Raw genomic sequence first — 17,915 nt, forward strand, 5'->3', positions numbered from 1 at the left:
TCGCTCCCATGCAACGTGCACCTTTGTGTGCACTCACTCTCCTGTGCATGCACACCCATGTGCACACTGACTTCCCCCAATCTGGGACCAGCTCCCCGTGGGAATCGCCCTGAGCAGCATGAGGGCCTGGAAAGGATGGCAGGGAGGAAACTCACACTGAGCCTCTCCCCACTCCCAGCAGGGCATGGGGGCGGGGGGAGTGAGGAGCCAAATTCCAGCCCAGTGTTCCAGCCTCCAGGTTTCTGGAACAAAGGGCTGAACTAGGTCTGGGTAGCAGTGTATGCAGAGTGTGTGTGTGTGTGTTGTGTGCATATGCACGTGTCTTTGTATGTGTGTGTCAGTGTGAGCCGCAGCATATGGTCACTGTACACACCCATTCTCTGCAGATTCACTGTCTGTCCCTTTCAGCAACTACTAGACGAAGGCAGGGTGGTGGGGCGGGGAGTCTGGACTCCTGGGTTCTAGCCCCAGCCCTAGGAGAAGAGTGGGGTCTAGTGGTTAGAGCGGGGGGCTGGGAGACAGGATTCTGGGATCTATCTCCAGCCCTAGGAGGGGAGTGGGGTCTAGTGGTTAGAGCAGGGGGGCTGGGAGCCAGGACTCCAGGGATCTATCCCAGTTCTCGGAGAGGAGTGGGATCTGCATTTCTCATCCAGCTGCACACAAGGGAAGGTCTCACACACACATACCCTGCCTCCATCCTCTGGGTCAGGCCATCCAGGATCCCCCCAGCTGCCCCTCCCAGCTTGTCTCCCCCTCTCCCTGGGCCTGGGACCAATTCTTTGCCTTACAAGGGCAGGGGCGGGCACTGTCCCATCCTGCCCCTCCCCGCCGAGGGGAAGAGAAGGGCAGGGGCTCCGTGCGGAGGCGCAGAGCCGAGCAGGCAGCCGTGGGCGCCAGGACGATGCTGCGTCTCTGGCTGCTCCTCACTGGGTTGGTGGGGCCGGCGCGGGGCGCCTGGCCAGGGCCCGAGGCTGCCTGGCCGGGGCCCGAGGCTGCCTGTGGTCCTGAGGGCTGCTACGTTGTCTTCTTCCAGCGCCGCAGCTTCCTGGAGTCCTGGCGGAGCTGCCGGGAGCGTGGCGGGAACCTGGCCACGCTCAAGCGCCATGAGGAGGCCGCCCAGGTGGCAGAGCTTCTGCAGGCCACGGGCCCAGGTACAGGGCAGCAGCGGCTCTTCTGGATCGGGTTGCAGCGCCAGCCACGCCAGTGCTTCCCCCAGCGCCCACTGCGTGGTTTCACCTGGACCACCGGCGACCAAGACACGCTCTACACCAACTGGGCGCAGGCTGAGCCGGCTGGGGGCACCGCTTGCTCGGCCTCGCGCTGCGTTGTGCTGAGCTATGGCCCGGCCACGCAGGAGAATTTCCAGTGGCTGGAGGGTTCGTGCACCCTGCCCGTGGACGGCTTCTTGTGCCGCTTCAGCTTTGCCGGCATGTGCCACGGGCTGGCCACGGAGGAGACAGGGCCCGTGAGCTACACGACGCCCTTCGGCCAGGTCAGCAGCACCCTGAGCCACATCCCCTTCGGCACGGTGGCATCGGTGGCCTGTGGTGGCGCAGCCCCAGTCTCGGTGCTGTGCATGCAGCGGGACGACGGCTCCGTGGGCTGGTCCAAGGAGGAGCCCCTGTGCGGGGAGGAGCAGGGGGACTGGTGCGAGGGTGACAATGGGGGCTGCCAGCAGCTGTGCGTGGATGAGGGTCCCAGCTACTCCTGCGAGTGCCACGCTGGCCACGCCTTGCTGCCTGATGGGCGCTCCTGTGCCCCAGCCGATGGCTGCCAGAACCACCCCTGCCAGTTTGAGTGTGTGACCGGAGAGGACGGAGGGTACCGGTGCTTGTGCCCCGTGGGCTACAGGTTGGCCAGCGACGGGCACGCGTGTGAGGACACGGATGAGTGTGCCACGGACCCGTGTGAGCAGCTGTGTGACAACTTCCCTGGTGGCTTCCAGTGCCGCTGCCAGCTGGGCTACGAGGACGACGGGGCCGGGGGCTGCGCCGACCTGGATGAATGCAGCTCCGCCCCGTGCGAGCACCAGTGCGAGAACACTGAGGGCTCCTACCTGTGCCTGTGCCACCTGGGCTTCAGCCCAGCCGAGGAGGCGCCGCAGCACTGTGTCGACAACGACGAGTGCCAGATCCCCGGCGTCTGCCAGCAGATGTGCGTCAACTACGTGGGCGGCTTCGAGTGCTACTGCACCGAGGGCTACGAGCTGGAGGCTGACGGCATCAGCTGTGCCCCCCTGGCAGAGCCCCCGGCACTGGCCACCAGGCAGCAGACCTTCTACCCACACTTCAGGGACCAACAGGAGTGGGGGGCGGAGGTGCTGCAGGTTTTGGGGACGGATGAGCCTTTCAGTCTGACCCAGGAGTTCCCCGACCCCAACACTGACCACTCATCCCCTCGCCCCTCCACTATCCCACCAGCATCCACCACCAGCCCCCCAATCCCTTCCACAACCACTGGTCCCCCAGACCCCACCACCAGCCCCCCAATCTCTTCCACAACCACTGGTCCCCCAGACCCCACCACTGGCCCCCCCATCCCCAGTAGCACCACCCTGATCCCTCCCACATCCACTGCTCCCCCACAGCCCACCAATGCCCCCACAGTTCCACACACCAGCCCCGCGACCAGTCCCACAATTGGCCCCCCAACCCCCCGCCCCAGCCCCCCAAGCTCCAAATCTCCAAGGTCCCCTGGTGCTCCTGCCTCACCCTACAGTGGGGGGGAGGGGGACCCTGCAGCAGACAGGGCCAGGGCACCGCTGCCCCCTTCGGAAGACCCCAGCACCTCTCCAGGTGGGGAGCGGGCACGGAGGAAGCGGGATGACCGGTGGCTGCTGGTGGCACTGCTGGTGCCCCTCTGTGTCTTCCTGGTGATCATGGTAGCGTTGGGCATCGTGTACTGCACCCGCTGCGGCGCCAGAGCCAAGAGCCGCAGCGTCACACAGTGCTACCGCTGGGTCACCAGTGCGGGCAGCAAGGGCCCCCCCCACCCCTCTGCAGGGGCCCACCTGACCACCTGCCGGACCAGCGTCTGAGACTGTGGGGGCCCAGAACACAAAGGAACCAGGACTCGCCCCCTCCTCAGCCGGGAGATGACACCCCTTGGCTGGGATGCCAGGACTGGCCTGCAACCCTCCCCAGCTGAGACCCTAGAGCCACCCCGTAGCCCCTGGCTGGGACATGGAGGCCGACGCCCTGACTGGAGCAAGGGCCCTGCAGCCACCCTGCCCCCTGGCTGGGACACGGACCCCCATTTATTTCCCAACTCCCCAGCTGGAGCATGGTCCCCCCACAACTGTCCTGCCTCCATCAGCCTGGAATTGTGCAGTGGCTGTCCTGGAGATGGAATCACCCTCACCCCAGGGCTGGCACTAGGACTAGGACTGGGCCCCACGATCCAGGGCAGAGACATGGATCCCCTACACCCTGCCTGGGACATGCCCCCCCCCCCATCCCCAGTGCTGGGTTCCTCCTTATCTTGCTCCTTGGACTTCTGCTAAATGGACACTGGAGCCGCCCCCACTGCTCCGGGGCCCCCTCTGATTGTGGGGAACCTCTGATGGGACCCACTGCTACCCCCACCCCAGAAAAGCTTCGAGAAACTGACAGGGATGGAGAAGTGCCCGCAGGACTTGAGAGACCTCTGGAATTAGGGGTCACGGAGCCAAGAGGGGAGGGAAGTGGGGGCCTGGAGCTAGGGGAAGGGGGAGTCATGGGGGGCTTAGGATAGGGGTTGTGGGAGGTCTCAGGGAGAGAATGTGGGGGGCCTCTGGGGGCGTGGAGGTTCAGGGGGCCTCCAGATGCTGTTCCATTCTTAATGTGTGTTGCTCTCACAATAAAGGGGTGGAGCCCGCACTGCCTGCAGCTGGACAGCTTTACTGGGGTGGGGGCTGGGAGTCAGGACTCCTGGGTTCTGTTCCCAAACAGTTTTACTGAGCGGGAGGGAGTCAACCCCTGACTCCATGATGGAAACCTTGGAATTGGCATTGTGTGCGAAATCGGTGGGATCATTGGCTACTGAGCCCCACACTCAGCCCCCTGGCCATCCAGGACCCCTGGGTCGATCCCAGCCCTGGGAGGGGAGTGGGGGCTGGTGGGTTAGAGTGCGGGGGAGGCCACTACTCATGGGTCCCCCTGGGAGCAGGCAGGGATGTTTGAATCTGCTGTTGCCTCTGTAATTAAAGCCCCTGGTGGCAGGAAGCTCCCTGTACCATCTCCCCTGGGGCTTTCCCACCAAGTGAGCGATGGTCCCCCAGAGTCTGTGTCCCACTGGGGTGGGCTGGAACATGGCTCCCCCACTTAACCCTTCACTAAAGCCAGGAGCACCCCACCCCCCTGTCCTGTGGTAAGCTGGGCTGTCTTCAGCTCTTACGCTAAGCGGGGGCAGGTCTGTGGATGGGAGACCTCCAGGAGGCTGTGAGAAGAGGTTGAGGCTCACTTCCCGCCCTAAAGGATCCTGCAATGAGCAGTTACCCAGTCGCTGCGCCTCACTCCAGAGGTGGCTGCATCTCTGCGCTGGGTGAGGGATCCCTGCCCCATGCTCAGCCCCAGCAGTGGCTTCATCTCAGTGCCAGGTGAGGCATCCCTGCGTAAACAGCCCCCATGCGCCACCCCAGAGGTGGCTGCATCTCCAAGGCAGAGAAGTGATTTCTCTGTATACAATGTGTACAAACCATTAGTAAATATTTTAAACTGAGTCTGGCTATGGATTAAATGTTCTACAGCTTCTTAGGCGGGGAAATATGCCCTGTTATCCCAGCCCTGGGCTGCCCCCTCCCCCTCTGCCAGTCCTGACCCACAGCCCTCTGCTATCCCAGGCCTGGGCTTCCTCAGCCCCAGCCCACTGTGCAGTGAAGGGTTAATACTGCGGGGGCCCAGGGAGCCCCCCACCCCAGCCGGATGGAGGAAGGTTTCCTGGGCTCCTTGCCCCAGAGCCGCCCGGCCTGTTAGCACAAACTGGAAACAGACTCTGGCCTGACGCAAACACTTGGCAAACAATGGCCCCCAGGCACCTTGGGGGGGGCGGAATGGGAGGGGTGCTGGGAGCATGGGGGGGCCAGGAGAGGAAGGGGGCAGGGGGGAAGGGAAGGAGATTTTGGCTCCTTCAGCTGATTGAGTTTCCCAATGTCTGTGCCCAATTGAACTCCAGCTCCCCCACGTGCCAAGACACACGGACACCCAGAGACATTTCCGCACACTGACCCCCCGAGACACACTCATATGCAATATACCAACATGCACCCACACACCCAGAGACACGCGCCCACACACCCCCAGAGACACGTGCACCCCACCCTGGAGACACCATGTGGGCACACGCTGGTGCGAGCATTCACACACAGACAGACATGCACATACAAACATGCACACATGCCAGTGTGAACACACATGCACACAGACACATGCTTTCCCCCCCTTGAGACACATGCACACACACACACTGGTGCAAGCACGCACGCACACACACACCAAGGTGAACACCCTCACCCCCGAGCTGTACATGTGCTCACGCACCCTCCCCATTGCCGATGGTTCCCCCCATGGATTTCCCTGGGTTGGGGTTGAGCAAATGCTATAAATGCAACAGTGAGCAGGCTCGGCGGTTTGTGCACGCATTGTGTGTCTGTGCAAGTGTTAGTGTAAGTGTGTGCTTGCCCTGCCCCCTGCTGGCTGGATCAGGGAGCGGCACAGGCCCTGGGCCCTGCTGGGGGGAGCCGGCATCCCCCAGCTATGGTCAGCTAAGGGGGTTTGCAGCCTTCAGGTGCCGACAACATGGCACCCTCACACGTACCCCCTCCTGACACAGCCTGCATGGGGGACAGACCCAGGCCTGGGATAGCAGGGGGCTGTGGGTCAGGCCTAGGGGGCACTGGCAGAGGCAGAGTTGTGGGGTGGGGGCAGGACTGACTCTGCATGTTTATGGGGGAGTGTATTTGGGGGCAGGCAGGTTGAACCCCAACATCCTGTCCCCCCACCCCCTTTCCCCCAGTTCCCTGCGTTTGCCCCCCACCCTCCAAGATGGACAGGAATGTGCCGGGGAGAGGGGGGAGTGTTGAGAAGGGTTAATTAGAGCCAGACGGGCGGAGAAGCCAGAAGAATCCCGGCTCTGTGGGGCCTAATGAAGAGCAGATGGGGCTGTGTGGTTGGGACTGGGACCCCTCCACGGCCTGGCTCCCCTCTCCCCCTGTAGCATGGCCCCCATTGTCCCAAAGACCCTCCTGGCCTCCCCACAGCACAGCCCCCTTGGCCTGGCACAGCCCCACTATCCACTCCTACAGTCCCCTGCCTCCCCCATCGACCATGACACCCCCACTCTGACCCCACCATTCACCCAGCACAGCCCCAATACCTGCCCCCAGGGCCCCCCACAGCACTACCCTCCTTCAGTACAGGCCCCCATTCCTTGATACCCTTTCTATGGTGCCTTATAATCCTTTCCCCCCAGTTCTCCCCAGACCATTGCCCCTAATCCTTGTCATCCCCCGTGTGGTGACCCCATATCTTTCCCCCACCGAGACCCGCAGGGTCCCCCACAAGCACTTGCAGAGAGTGACCCATACCGGTGCTCTGCTCTTGGGGGACGAGGTGTCCTTCACCAGCGGCGGGTTTAAAGAGGATCTGTCCCTGTTCACCATGGTGGAGAGATGCTTGCCCGGCGGCCAGGCAGAAACCTGTGCGGGAGGATGTCCTCATCGGAACATAAGGGGCCGAGTTGATGCCCGTGCGGGCATGTCATGAGCACGAGGGGCTGGGCGGACGACCGTGCGAGCGGGTGCGTCGTGAGCATGAGGGGCCGGGAGGATGCCCATGAGGGCGGGTGGATCGTGAGCACGAGGGGCCGGGCGGATGCCCGTGTGAGCGGGTGTGTCATGAGCACAAGGGGCCGGGTGGATGCCTGTGAGGGCGGGTGCATTGTGAGCACGAGGGGCCGGGCGGATGCCAGTGTGAGCGGGTGTGTCATGAGCACGAGGGGCTGGGCGGACGCCCGTGTGGGCAAGTGGGCATGTCAGGAGGAGCAGGGCCGTAAGTGTGCCCATGCAGAGATTTTACACACGTGCAGAAGCCTGAGGACCCATGTGGTCCCCAAGGACTTGTTCTGAACATGTGTCCTGGCTCCCTCCAAGTCACTCGTGACCCCTGGCTGAGGGGTGCAATAAGCCAGCCTGCAGCCCCCCCGAACCCCTCCCCCACTGCATGGACCCACAGACTTCCTGGGCTGCTCCTCTGCAGAAGCCTGAGGCCTGTCCCAGCAGTGGGGGTGGGGAGCAGCGATCCAGGTCGGGCAGGGGGCAGAGCTGAAGGGGGGAAGGAAGTGCTGGGACCACCCAGTGAGTCCCAGCCATGGCTCAGCAGTGGGAGCCAGAAAGAGGCTCAGAGGAACTGGGGAAACCTCCCCCCCCAGCTCTGCCAATGCCCCTCACTCCTGACCTTCAGCCCCCTGCTATCCCAGCTCTGGGCTCCCCCTCAGCTCGGCAAGTGCCCCTCAGTCCCGACCCAGAGCCCCCAGATATCGCAGTCCTGCCCCCTAGCTCTGCCAGTGCCCCTCACTCCTGACCCACAGCCCCCTGCTACCCCAGCCCTGAGCTGCCCACCTGAGGCAGAGACCCAGGTAGGGTAGCCTGGCCCATCCCTGTGCCACAGAGTGGATGGTCCCTGGAAATCAGCCAGGCCCAGGCCTCAGGCTTCTGCAGAGGAGCAGCCCAGGCAGTCTGTTTCTCTTGGCTGGAGCTACAGCCCCCTCTCCCCCCCCAAGCTTCCTGCCACCTCCCCCACAGAGCGGAGATATGGGGGAGGCACAGGCTCATCTTACAGGATCCCAGAGTGGGGATAGCAGGGGTGTGTGGGTTGGGATTGAGGGTCATCAGCACAGCTGGGGGAGGGGGACCCCAAGGGCTGTCTGAGTATGGGGGTACAGGAGCCCTTGCTGTGCCCATCACTCTTGTCCCAGCTCAGCCCCAGTGCTGGGGAAGCATGCAGGGTGAGTGTGTGTTTGTGAGTTCATAGAGTGTGTGTGCGTGTGTGCTGGTTCTGTGTGTGAGCCTGATGGGAAAAGCAGGCTGGTTCGGTGTGAGTGTGCACAGCCAGGTGCAGGGGGAGTGTGTGTGTGTGTGTCAGTGCAGTGTGAGTGTGCACAGCCAGGTGTGGTGTGTGTGTGTGTGTGTCAGTGCAGTGTGAGTGTGCACAGCCAGGTGTGTGTGTGTGTGTGTGTCAGTGCAGTGTGAGTGTGCACAGCCAGGTGCAGGGAAATGTCTGTGTGTGTGTCAGTGCCATTTGAGTGTGCAGGGGGTTAGTGCCTGTGCACAAGTGTGGGTGTGCACCCAGATGGGTGTGCGAGGCACACCCAACCGGTCAGAGTTTGGCTAGCCAGCGGGGGGCCGTGGTGGTAGGAGGGATGCAGGCGGCGTGGGAGGGAATCAGGGGCTGGGTCACGCCTGTGAGGGCATGTGGGAGTGAGTGTGAAAACAGGCCCTGGACACAACAGAAGGGAAGCTGAGTGACCCCAGCTCTACCCGCCCCTCCCTTATCCTCAGCTCTGGAAGGGGAGTGGGGTCTAGTGCGTTAGAGGGGGAGGTCTGAGAGCCAGGACTCCTGGGTTCCCTCTGGCTCAGGGAGGGGCTCTCTTTTGTCTCAGCCATGGCTCAGTGACAGGACGCTGGTGGGGCAGGAGCAGGCGCTGCCTCCTTAGGGTGAAGGGGATTAATGAGTGTCCAGCCCCCATCCCATCATAGGGACTGCAAATCAGGGCCGCCCAGATAATTCCGGGGGCCCGGGGTCTTCGGCGGCGGGGGGCCCCCGCTCAGGGGCGGCTCTAGACTCCAGCGCGCCGAAGACCTGGGGGGCGGCATTTGGCTCCGGTTGAGCTCCCGCAGGCATGCCTGCGGCAGGTCGACCGGAGCCCGGGACGAGTGACTGCGGCGGGTGCCGTGGTCCCGCGGCTCCGCTTGACCTGCCGCAGTCATGCCTGCGGGAGGTCCAGCCGAGCCGCGGGACGAGCGCCCCCTCCGCAGTCATGCCCCCTGCCCCCTGCTGGCTGGTCCACTCGTCCCGGGCTCAACCGGAACCACAGGGGCCCCAGAAAACACTCGTGGGGGCCCCTGCGGGACGCGGGGCCTGGGGAATATTGCCCCTCTTGCCCCCCCCTCTGGGCGGCCCTGCTGCAAATTACCAGCTATGGGGGAGGAAGGGTGCAGTGGGTACTGGGGGAGGTGACAGTATGCATGGAGGGGAGATGGGGGCTGACCGTGGGGAAGAGAAGCCCAAAGTGAGGCTGGGAAGAGCTGGGCACGCTGCCAGCTCCCACTTTGTACCGTCCCGTTCGACTGCGTTTAACCCCCTCGGCTCAGAGCTAAGGACGCTTCCGCTAGCCCTCCGTCAGGCTTTGTTTTTGTAGGGTCTCTCAGAGATCAGCGTGTCGTAGTGGGATATCTGAGGGGCAGCAGAGCTGTGGGGGAGCCCAGGGCTGGGGCAACAGGGGGCTGGCGGTTGGGACTGAGGGGCAGCATTGAGCTGGGGGTTGAGCCCCTGCTCAGGAGAAAGCGCTGGCTCTGCCAGGAGCAAGACCCATTCCCTGCTAAACCCATTTCCTGTCTCAGCCCTATGGGACCCGCTCCGGCGCCTGGTGGAGCCATCAGCAGCCAGAGGGGGGCACGAGCGCCATGTGACACCGTGCCCCCACTGCTGCCCCAGAGCCCAGCAGCCGTGCAGCCATCCTGTCCCCCAACAGCTCGCCCCACCCCCGCACTGCCCACACGCTGCTCACAGGGGGTTGCCCATCCGAGCTGGAACAGAACCCAGGAGCCCTGACTCCCAGCCTCCCCCCCACTGCCCCTCACTCCAGCTCTGCAGCCCAACCCTGCCTCTGTCCTGTCTCTGTCCCTTCTCTGGGGGAGGGATGCAGCTGTGGTGGTCGGAGGAAGAAGGAGGCCCTGGGGAAGCCCCCCCTTGTCTATCTCCGGGTGGGGGGGGGTGGAGTGGGGAATATTTGAGGCTTGACAGTCTGGGAGGAGCCAGGCCAGGACCTGCACGTCACCAGGAAAGTATCCGAGCAAAGAGCCAAAGGATGGGACGGGAGAGCAGGGCCAAGCTTTGCATGGGACATTGGGGCCTTTCCCCTCCAGGGGGTGCCAGCTCCCATCTGACCCCAGGATTTGCATGTGTGTGTGGGGGGGGAAGACTGGCTCCCAGGGGATGGGGAATGGGATAGGGGGCTTTCTCCCTCTTGGGGTGCTGACTCCAATCTACCCTCCTCTTAGAGGAGAGCCCCTGGCGCAGCGCGGTGTGGTGGGGGCAAGAGGCCTATGAGTGGCTACAGGTGAGACCCAGAGGTGCTGCAACTAGGGGTGCTGCAGCACCCCCTGGCTTGAAGCGGTTTCCATCATACCCAGGGTTTAGTTTGGTTCAATGGCTCTCAGCTGCCCCACTGTACAAATTGTTCCAATGCCCTTGGTGAGACCTGGGGGACACTCCCCCTGGGAGCCAGGCAGACCTGGAGGCTGAACGTGTGTGTGTGTCCCCTTTGAACGTGCCCTGTTCTTGTATGACCCAGCCCTGGTTCTGCTCAGCTGTCCCAGCACCTCCAGGCCCAGAGACCTGCTCCCAGCCTTCACGGGGTTGGCGTGCAAGAGATACAGCGTGTGCCCCACAACTAGTGCACTGGGCAGGCTAGTGCAGGTGAGAGTGCGTATCGGTGAGCAGCTCTGTGTCCATGTTGGTGTACGTGTATGCACGGGTGTGTATGAGCAAACAGTGCATTAAACATCCCCTCCCTGCCTGTAGCTGGTCACACTCAGACGCGTTGCCATGCTAACCAGGCCGACGAGCTGAGAGGGGCACTCGCAGCCTTGCCTCTCCCGCACAGAGCCAGCACCGACCCAGCCAGGACTCCTGGGTTCTAACCCAGCTCTAGGAGGGGTGGAGTGTTAAGGGGAGAGGTGGTTCAGGACACCCCAGCACCCCAGGGAAAGTGAGTCATCACAGCAGGAATGTGATGGGCTCACGCGTTCCCTGCTCACACCCACCCCACCCGACACAAGCCGGCTGGACCCACAACAACATCTGGATCTGCTCAGCAGCTGGAGCGCCCATGGGGGGGCGGCGGCAGCAGTGAGAGCGAGAATGGGATCATGTGCCAGGCTTTGCTGGGCCTGGAGCTCCCTTCCTCTAACCCAAGCTGGGTCAGTGCGCCCCAGAACACACTGGGTGCCACTAACTGGGACTCCCCTCCATATGGACCCCTTCAGAGCTGTCTGGGAGTGAAATAGAGTCTAATATCACAGAGCAGGGACTGGAACCCAGGAGTCCTGCTCTAACCACTGGACCCATTCCCCTCCCAGAGCCAGGACATAGAACCCAGGAGTCCTGGTTCCCTTGAAGTACTAGGCCCCATCGTTTTCTTCCTGCAGTCCAGTGGTTTGGTCCCTCAGCCCTGTGCAGTGTGGGACAGACCCTGCTTAGCAGCTGGGAGAGCGTGGTCCAGGCTCGATTCCCAGCCCCCTGGGGCCCGAGTTCCCAGGGAATGTGGCCCCAGCAGGAAAGGAAAGCAAGCAACCTCTTCCCAGAGTGGATAAATATAGCTCAGGGGTGGGCAGGGGGTCACAGACAGGAAGGAACAGGGTGGCAGCTTCCGGCCAACCCTCTCTGTCCTTGAGTGACCCACAGCGACACCGACACAACCCCATGATTCCTCCTCCCACACAGGCACCCAGCATCTGGGCTGCCAGGAGCTTGCTGAAACAGTGGGGGGGTACAGCAGAGACAGGAACCGAGACTCCCCCCACCCCCGCAATAAACCCTACGGGCCCAAGCCAGACAGTCCTTCCATCCTGTCCCACAACAGCTCACGCCCCCCCACCCGAGGGAAAGGATCTATGTCCCATTCCCCACAGATGTAGGGGGCTGTCTCCTGGGCGGGGGCAAAGTTGTGGTGGGACCGAGGGATGAGAGAAGCAGGGAGTGAGAGGGGAGGACACAGAGTTCCTCCCTGACACAGCTGCCACTCACCAGACCACCCACCCCTCCCCATAGCCTGGTGGGGGAGAGACAAACACAGAGCATCTTCCCCCACAGCCCACATACCCCACTGGCAGGAAACCTGCCCCCCCAGCACATCTGCAGGAACCCCACATCCCTAACCGCACAGAAGACCCCCTAATACTCATACCCCCTCCCTCAATCTAATGTGCCCCCTCCCCACCCTGCAGGAACCCCCTCCACCCAACGTGCCCTAGTCTCACCTGCTCAGAGCAACACCCCCACAGCCCTCCCCACCCGTCAGTCACCCTCTCCCCACTCCAGGAGGCACAAGGGTGGCTACTGCCCCTGTGGAGGGCAGATCCTGCCTTGCTAGGGACCAGGCTGTGACCTGGCAAACTTGCCTCTTATGGGGCAAATGAACTAGAAGGGAAAGGCCCCATGTGCCATTTCCCACCCCCCCGAGCCAGCCAGCCAGTCCTGTTCCCCCTTCCGTCCCCCAGCTCGGGCTGGATGGGAGCTGGTGCCAGAGGGGAAAGGCCCCATGGTGCAGGGTGAGTGCAGCAATCAGGGGTGGGGAAGAGCTCCATGCTCTCTCACACCCCACATGAGCTCACAGCAGCCCCAGCTGCTCCCGGCCCCGCTGGCCCATGGACAGGCTGACGCAAGGGCAGGGAATTGGGGCCGGAGCACGAGGGTGGGTGGGACGGGGACAGGGGTCAGTGCCCAGGGATAGAACTGGGCCAGTCACGGGGCGTCAGCTGCTGTAGCCGGTGCTGCCAAAGATCCTGCAGCCTGGCCCAATGCACAGCTCTGCCGATGCTCTTCCAGCCCAGCTTGCAGCCCCTCTGTATCCCAGCCCCGGGCTCCCCCCCAGCTCCACCAGAGCCCCTCAATCCCAGCCCCAGGCTCCCCCCTCGGCTCCGCCAGAGCCCCTCAATCCCAGCCCCAGGCTCCCCCCTTCGGCTCCGCCAGAGCCCCTCAATCCCAGCCCCGGGCTCCCCCCTCGGCTCCACCAGAGCCCCTCAATCCCAGCCCCGGGCTCCCCCCACTCGGCTCCGGCAGAGCCCCTCAATCCCAGCCCAGGGAACCCCCTCGGCTCCGCCAGAGCCCCTCAATCCCAGCCCCGGGCTCCCCCCTCGGCTCCGCCAGAGCCCCTCTGTATCCCAGCCCCGGGCTCCCCCGCCTTGGCTCCGGCAGAGCCCCTCAATCCCAGCCCCGGGCTCCCCCCTCGGCTCCGCCAGAGCCCCTCAATCCCAGCCCCGGGCTCCCCCCCCAGCTCAGCCCGAGCCCCTCAATCCCAGCCCCGGCTTCCCTCAGCTCTGCCAGAGCCCTCAATCCCAGCCCCGGGCTCCCCCCGCGGCTCCACCAGATCCCCTCAATCCCTGCCCAGGGTACCCCCTCGGCTCCGCCAGAGCCCCTCAATCCCAGTCCCGGGCTCCCCCCTCAGCTCTGCCAGAGCCCCTCAGTCCCAGCCCTGGGCCCCTGCCCCAGCTCTGCCAGAGCCCCTCAATCCCAGCCCCGGGCTCCCCCCTCAGCTCTGCCAGAGCCCCTCAATCCCAACCCCGGGCTCCCCCCACGGCTCCACCAGAGCCCCTCAATCCCAGCCCAAGCCCCACAAACCCAGCCCTGGGCCCCCACCCCAGCTCCACCAGAGCCCCTCAATCCCAGCCCAAGCCCCTCAATCCCAGCCCTGGGCCCCCACCCCAGCTCCTCCAGAGCCCCTCAGTCCCAGCCCAAGCCCCTCAATCCCAGCCCTGGGCCCCCACCCCAGCTCCGCCAGAGCCCCTCAATCCCAGCCCCGGGCTCCCCCCTCGGCTCCGCCAGAGCCCCTCAATCCCAGCCCTGGGCCCCCACCCCAGCTCCTCCAGAGCCCCTCAATCCCAGCCCCAAGGTTCCTCCCAGCTCCTCCAGAGCCCCTCAATCCCAGCCCACAGCCTCTGCTGTCCCAGACCTGGGCTGTCCCCACAACACTCCAAATTCATCACTGAGTTACAATTTGACTGATTAAGGATACGGGTGGAGTGATGTTGCCCCCTGCAGGCGTTATCGCAGCACTACACCTGGACTCCATTCAGTTGATTCAATGATGAATTTAACATTTCAATTAATGTCTATTGGGTGCCGGTTCCCACCGGCTGGCTCAGATGGGCAGGGAATGAGATATGGGCCTTTTCCTTCGGGGGGGCACCAGCTCCAATCCAGCCCCAGGGCAGGGGACTGGCTGACTGGCTCAGGGGCACAGACCATGACCATGTCTTTCTGACACCAAACCACTCCAGGCCCTGCTCTTCACACAGTGGATTTCCTCAGTAGAACAATGTTGGGAGTAGGGGCACACACAGAGGGTGATTTTGTAGTGATACAGTTAACCCAGGACAGCCCCTCAGGTGTATCCTGTTATCCCAGGATAAAGGTGCTTTAACCCCACTTATCTTATTCCCCTTGTGTACAGCTATCCTGTATCCTGGTACAGCTGCACCCTCAGCAGGGGCAGGAAGTATCCTAGTGCTGAAACGAGACCGGGAGTGCTCCAGCCGGAGCACGTGTGTGCGCTGACTGGCTCCTACGCTGCCGTACCTACCCCCAGGACCTTAGGGAAGCCATGGAAAGGTTCCTTCCTTGGACAGCAGCTGTGGGCTTTTGAGAAGTGCTGCCCCGGGCATATTCCACTAGAGGTGCCCTTGTGCCACAGTCCTCCCAGAGCAGATATTTTTGCCAGCAGCGCCCCTCTGGTCTGCACCTGCACCCCAACTACCCCATGCCCTGTTTCGAGGCCACAGGAGGTGGAGTGGACCAGTGCCTTCACCACCAGGGCTCCCAGAGCAGACAGCAGGCTCCACAGCAGAGGGGAAGGGGGACAGGATGTGGAACAGACACAGGGACAACACATTGCAAAGAATCCCTGCCACTGCAGGTAACTGCCCTATCTTCCTCAAGTGCTTGTCCCAATGCATGCTGCGTTCCAGGGGCCTCCCGAGCAGGGCTCCGAGCCCTGCCTGCCACCGACAGCAGAATCACCTGCCCAATCTGCAGTACCTGGGAAGGGTATAGACAGAGCCCCATGTGGTGGCTCAGCTCCGGGAAAGCTCCTCAGGCAGCCCACGAAGGACACCTTGAGCCCTTGTCAAATGAGCTCTAACCGGGCTTGGGGGATCTTGTGTGGCAGCCTCAAAACACGTCAGATGCAGCTCAGACCCACAGCACCCCATTCCCCCAGCCAACGAGACAGATTGGCGCAGGGAGAGCCTCGTGGTTTTGTGTCTGGAGGGAAAAGGCTAAAGGGCTCCAAACCCATGACGTGTGTAACTTGGCCTCACCCATTTGCGTGACGTTTCAGATACCACACAGCATTCCAAGACTCACCACCACAGAGCAGCCCCTCACAGCGAGGCCCTGCATGGCAGCACACTCTGCCTCAGTTTCCCCACAACAATCTTCAGCCTACTCCAGCCATAGGGATGACAGGCTGCAGTGATGTGACCTTCCAGCTAACTCATTAACAGACATCCATCCTGTTCTGGGACTCAACATCCAAAACAACCCCCCCACCCCCAATGAGCCTTTGCCCCATTCCCAACTGGACCCACTCCTTCCTTCTCAAGAGATCTGTCCTCTTGCCTCTAATTCACATACACTCCTACCCACCTGCTGTGCTCAGCTTCCAGGCCAGCCATGCTTCCCATCTGCCCCCACACCAGGAGAGGTCCTCCCCAAGCAGCCACACCCAGACACCTTGCCACCACCGCCACCTTACGCTCCACTCTGCTCTGCTGGGCTTCCTGCCTCAAGTCCCACACGCAGCAGGCTGCAGCTAACTGAACAGGGCTGACTGGCCCACGGCCTCCTGGGCCTTAAAGGGGTAGGCCCTTGTGTGACACTTGGGTAAATGGATGGCGTGAGTTGGGTTGATGGGATTCAGACACAATTCTGGGTAGGAACTTAGGGTGTGGCCTGAGCCAGTCCTTGTCTGGGAACAAAACTGTATAAGGAGGGTCAGCTGTAAGAGCCCCTAGTTCCCCCACCATTCCTGCTGGTGTTATCGCGTCAGGACAGGGGGCTTTCCTGGGTAAGTGAAGAAAAGAGCATGGTTCAAAGAGTGACTTCATCAGACCTGTTCACACTGCACTGGGGTCCCAGACTGGGACAGGTTCCACTCCAGGTGGAAATACTCTCAGGGAAATGGGGAGTTGGTATGATGGGAGAATACCAACAAAATGTCTACATGGCGGGGGGCACTGATCGCTGCCCAGGGCACCCTGAGAGAGCAGCATCAGAGACCCGAGTTCTTCAGCAGTCGTACAGAGTCCAGGCTGTCAGGTACCTGAGACTGCCCTGGTACAAGCTTGAGCTGGTCCCACCAAGCCACAGATCCTTTCCACTCGGAGCTGCCCACTTTCCTCGTGGAATCAGCCTGTGGAACTCATTGTCGGGGATGTTGTGAAGGCCAAAAGGATATCTGGGTTCAAAAAGAAATAGGTATGTTCATGGAGGATAGGTCTATCACTGGCTATTAGCCAAGAAGGTCAGGGACACAGCCCCATCACATGGGTCTCTAACCCTCTGTTTGCCAGAAGCTGGACTAGGCGACAGGGGATGGATCACTTGATAATTGCTCTGTTCTTTTCATTCCCACTGACACATCTGGCACTGGCCCCTATCAGAGACAGGGCTAGGTGGGCTAGGTGGACCATTGGTCTGCCCCAGTGTGGTCCATTCTTATGCAGTCCTTTCTACTGCTGAGCAAGAGAGTTTGTGTCCCTGTTTGTGCACTGCCTATTCTTTCTAGCTCCGACACCCAGCCGAGAACCAAGTGGTCAGATGGAGGGAGGACAGCTTGGGGGAACGAGCCCTTCTCTTGTTCTGTGAGAGGAGCCCTGGCAGCAGAGGGAATGGGATGGGACGACAAGTGGACAAACCAAGAGGATCTAGGAACCACTATTGCCTTGGCTGTGTGCGAGCCAGTAGGAGAACTATCACACTCTCCTGTTTGCTGTGTCCTAGAACTCTGGGAAGCAACGGGGTGGGTGGATTGACATCTGTTGTGGCCAAGGGGACGGGAAAGAGAGGAGCTCCCTTCCCCGGCTCGTTTATAGCGTGGTCATATTGTCTGTGGTGAAGGGAATGGACTGGTTGGAATGGCCAGTCTGGAGAACATGGCCGCATTGTGCCCTGCTCTGAGTTCCAGCAGAGCAACTCTTCTTGCCCTGAACTACGTGATGGTCCAGGTGGGCTCCTCAACCAAGCACAGATGCCTCCAGCAATATAGTTCCTGTCGGAAGGGCTGGGGCGAAGGGGACTCCTACCCAAACTGCAGCCGGGTGCTTCCCCAGTTGAGAGAGGAGGGAACCCTGGGTGGGAGTGTTCCCATCTAGTCTGGGCTGCGGGCTGTCCCCAGCTGAGCTTGCATGCAACGTAGATGCAGTTTGGCAGGCGGCGTCACAAAAGTGCAAGAGGCTGCGTGACCCAGCAGAGTCCCATCATTGTGGAGCGAAGAGGACGGACGTATCGGTCGTGAGCCAAGTCCGCGCCGGCAGCCCTAGAATCCATCTGGCATGGCTTGGCGGGGGCTGAGGCCTTCAGCCAGCCTTCTGGCAGCATCCCTGCCTTGTGCCAGGCCCCGCAGTAGCTCATGAGAGACTCCTCAGCCCGGCGATAGAAGTGTTCAGATACAGCCCAGAGGGAAAGGCTCTGACTCCAAATATTTCCTTATCCCGAGGAGGAGGGCGGGGGCCTGGCCTAGCCCTCAGAGAGCTGAGCACCCGAGGACGTGTCCAATAAATGGGCCCCAGGGATCCCACCTGGGCCACTGTGGGGCACTGTTTGGATTAGAAGGGCCCCGGGGACGGAGTAACGGGGGGTATGGGGAGCATGAAAGTCCCTGTCCCGGGAGCACTGGGATACCCGAGAGACCCGCTCTGAACTCATGTCTGGGGCTGGGCT

The 17,915-nt window shown here is 62.2% G+C and overlaps 1 protein-coding gene across 1 annotated transcript; it reads left to right on the forward strand.

Annotated features, from left to right (window-relative positions):
• Positions 1-746: 746 nt before the first annotated feature.
• CD248 (CD248 molecule) lies at positions 747-3,672 on the forward strand. The gene has a single exon (XM_039546554.1). It carries the CDS (start codon positions 902-904, stop codon positions 3,035-3,037), a length of 2,136 nt encoding a protein of 711 aa, XP_039402488.1. The 5' UTR covers positions 747-901; the 3' UTR covers positions 3,038-3,672.
• Positions 3,673-17,915: the final 14,243 nt, after the last annotated feature.

The sequence above is a fragment of the Mauremys reevesii genome, linkage group 7 (assembly GCF_016161935.1).
Source record: "Mauremys reevesii isolate NIE-2019 linkage group 7, ASM1616193v1, whole genome shotgun sequence".
NCBI lineage: Eukaryota > Metazoa > Chordata > Testudines > Geoemydidae > Mauremys > Mauremys reevesii.

Bases quoted from the DNA above. Each gene is read 5' to 3' on its own strand.
- CD248 (XM_039546554.1), top strand. From the start codon at position 902: ATGCTGCGTCTCTGGCTGCTCCTCACTGGGTTGGTGGGGCCGGCGCGG.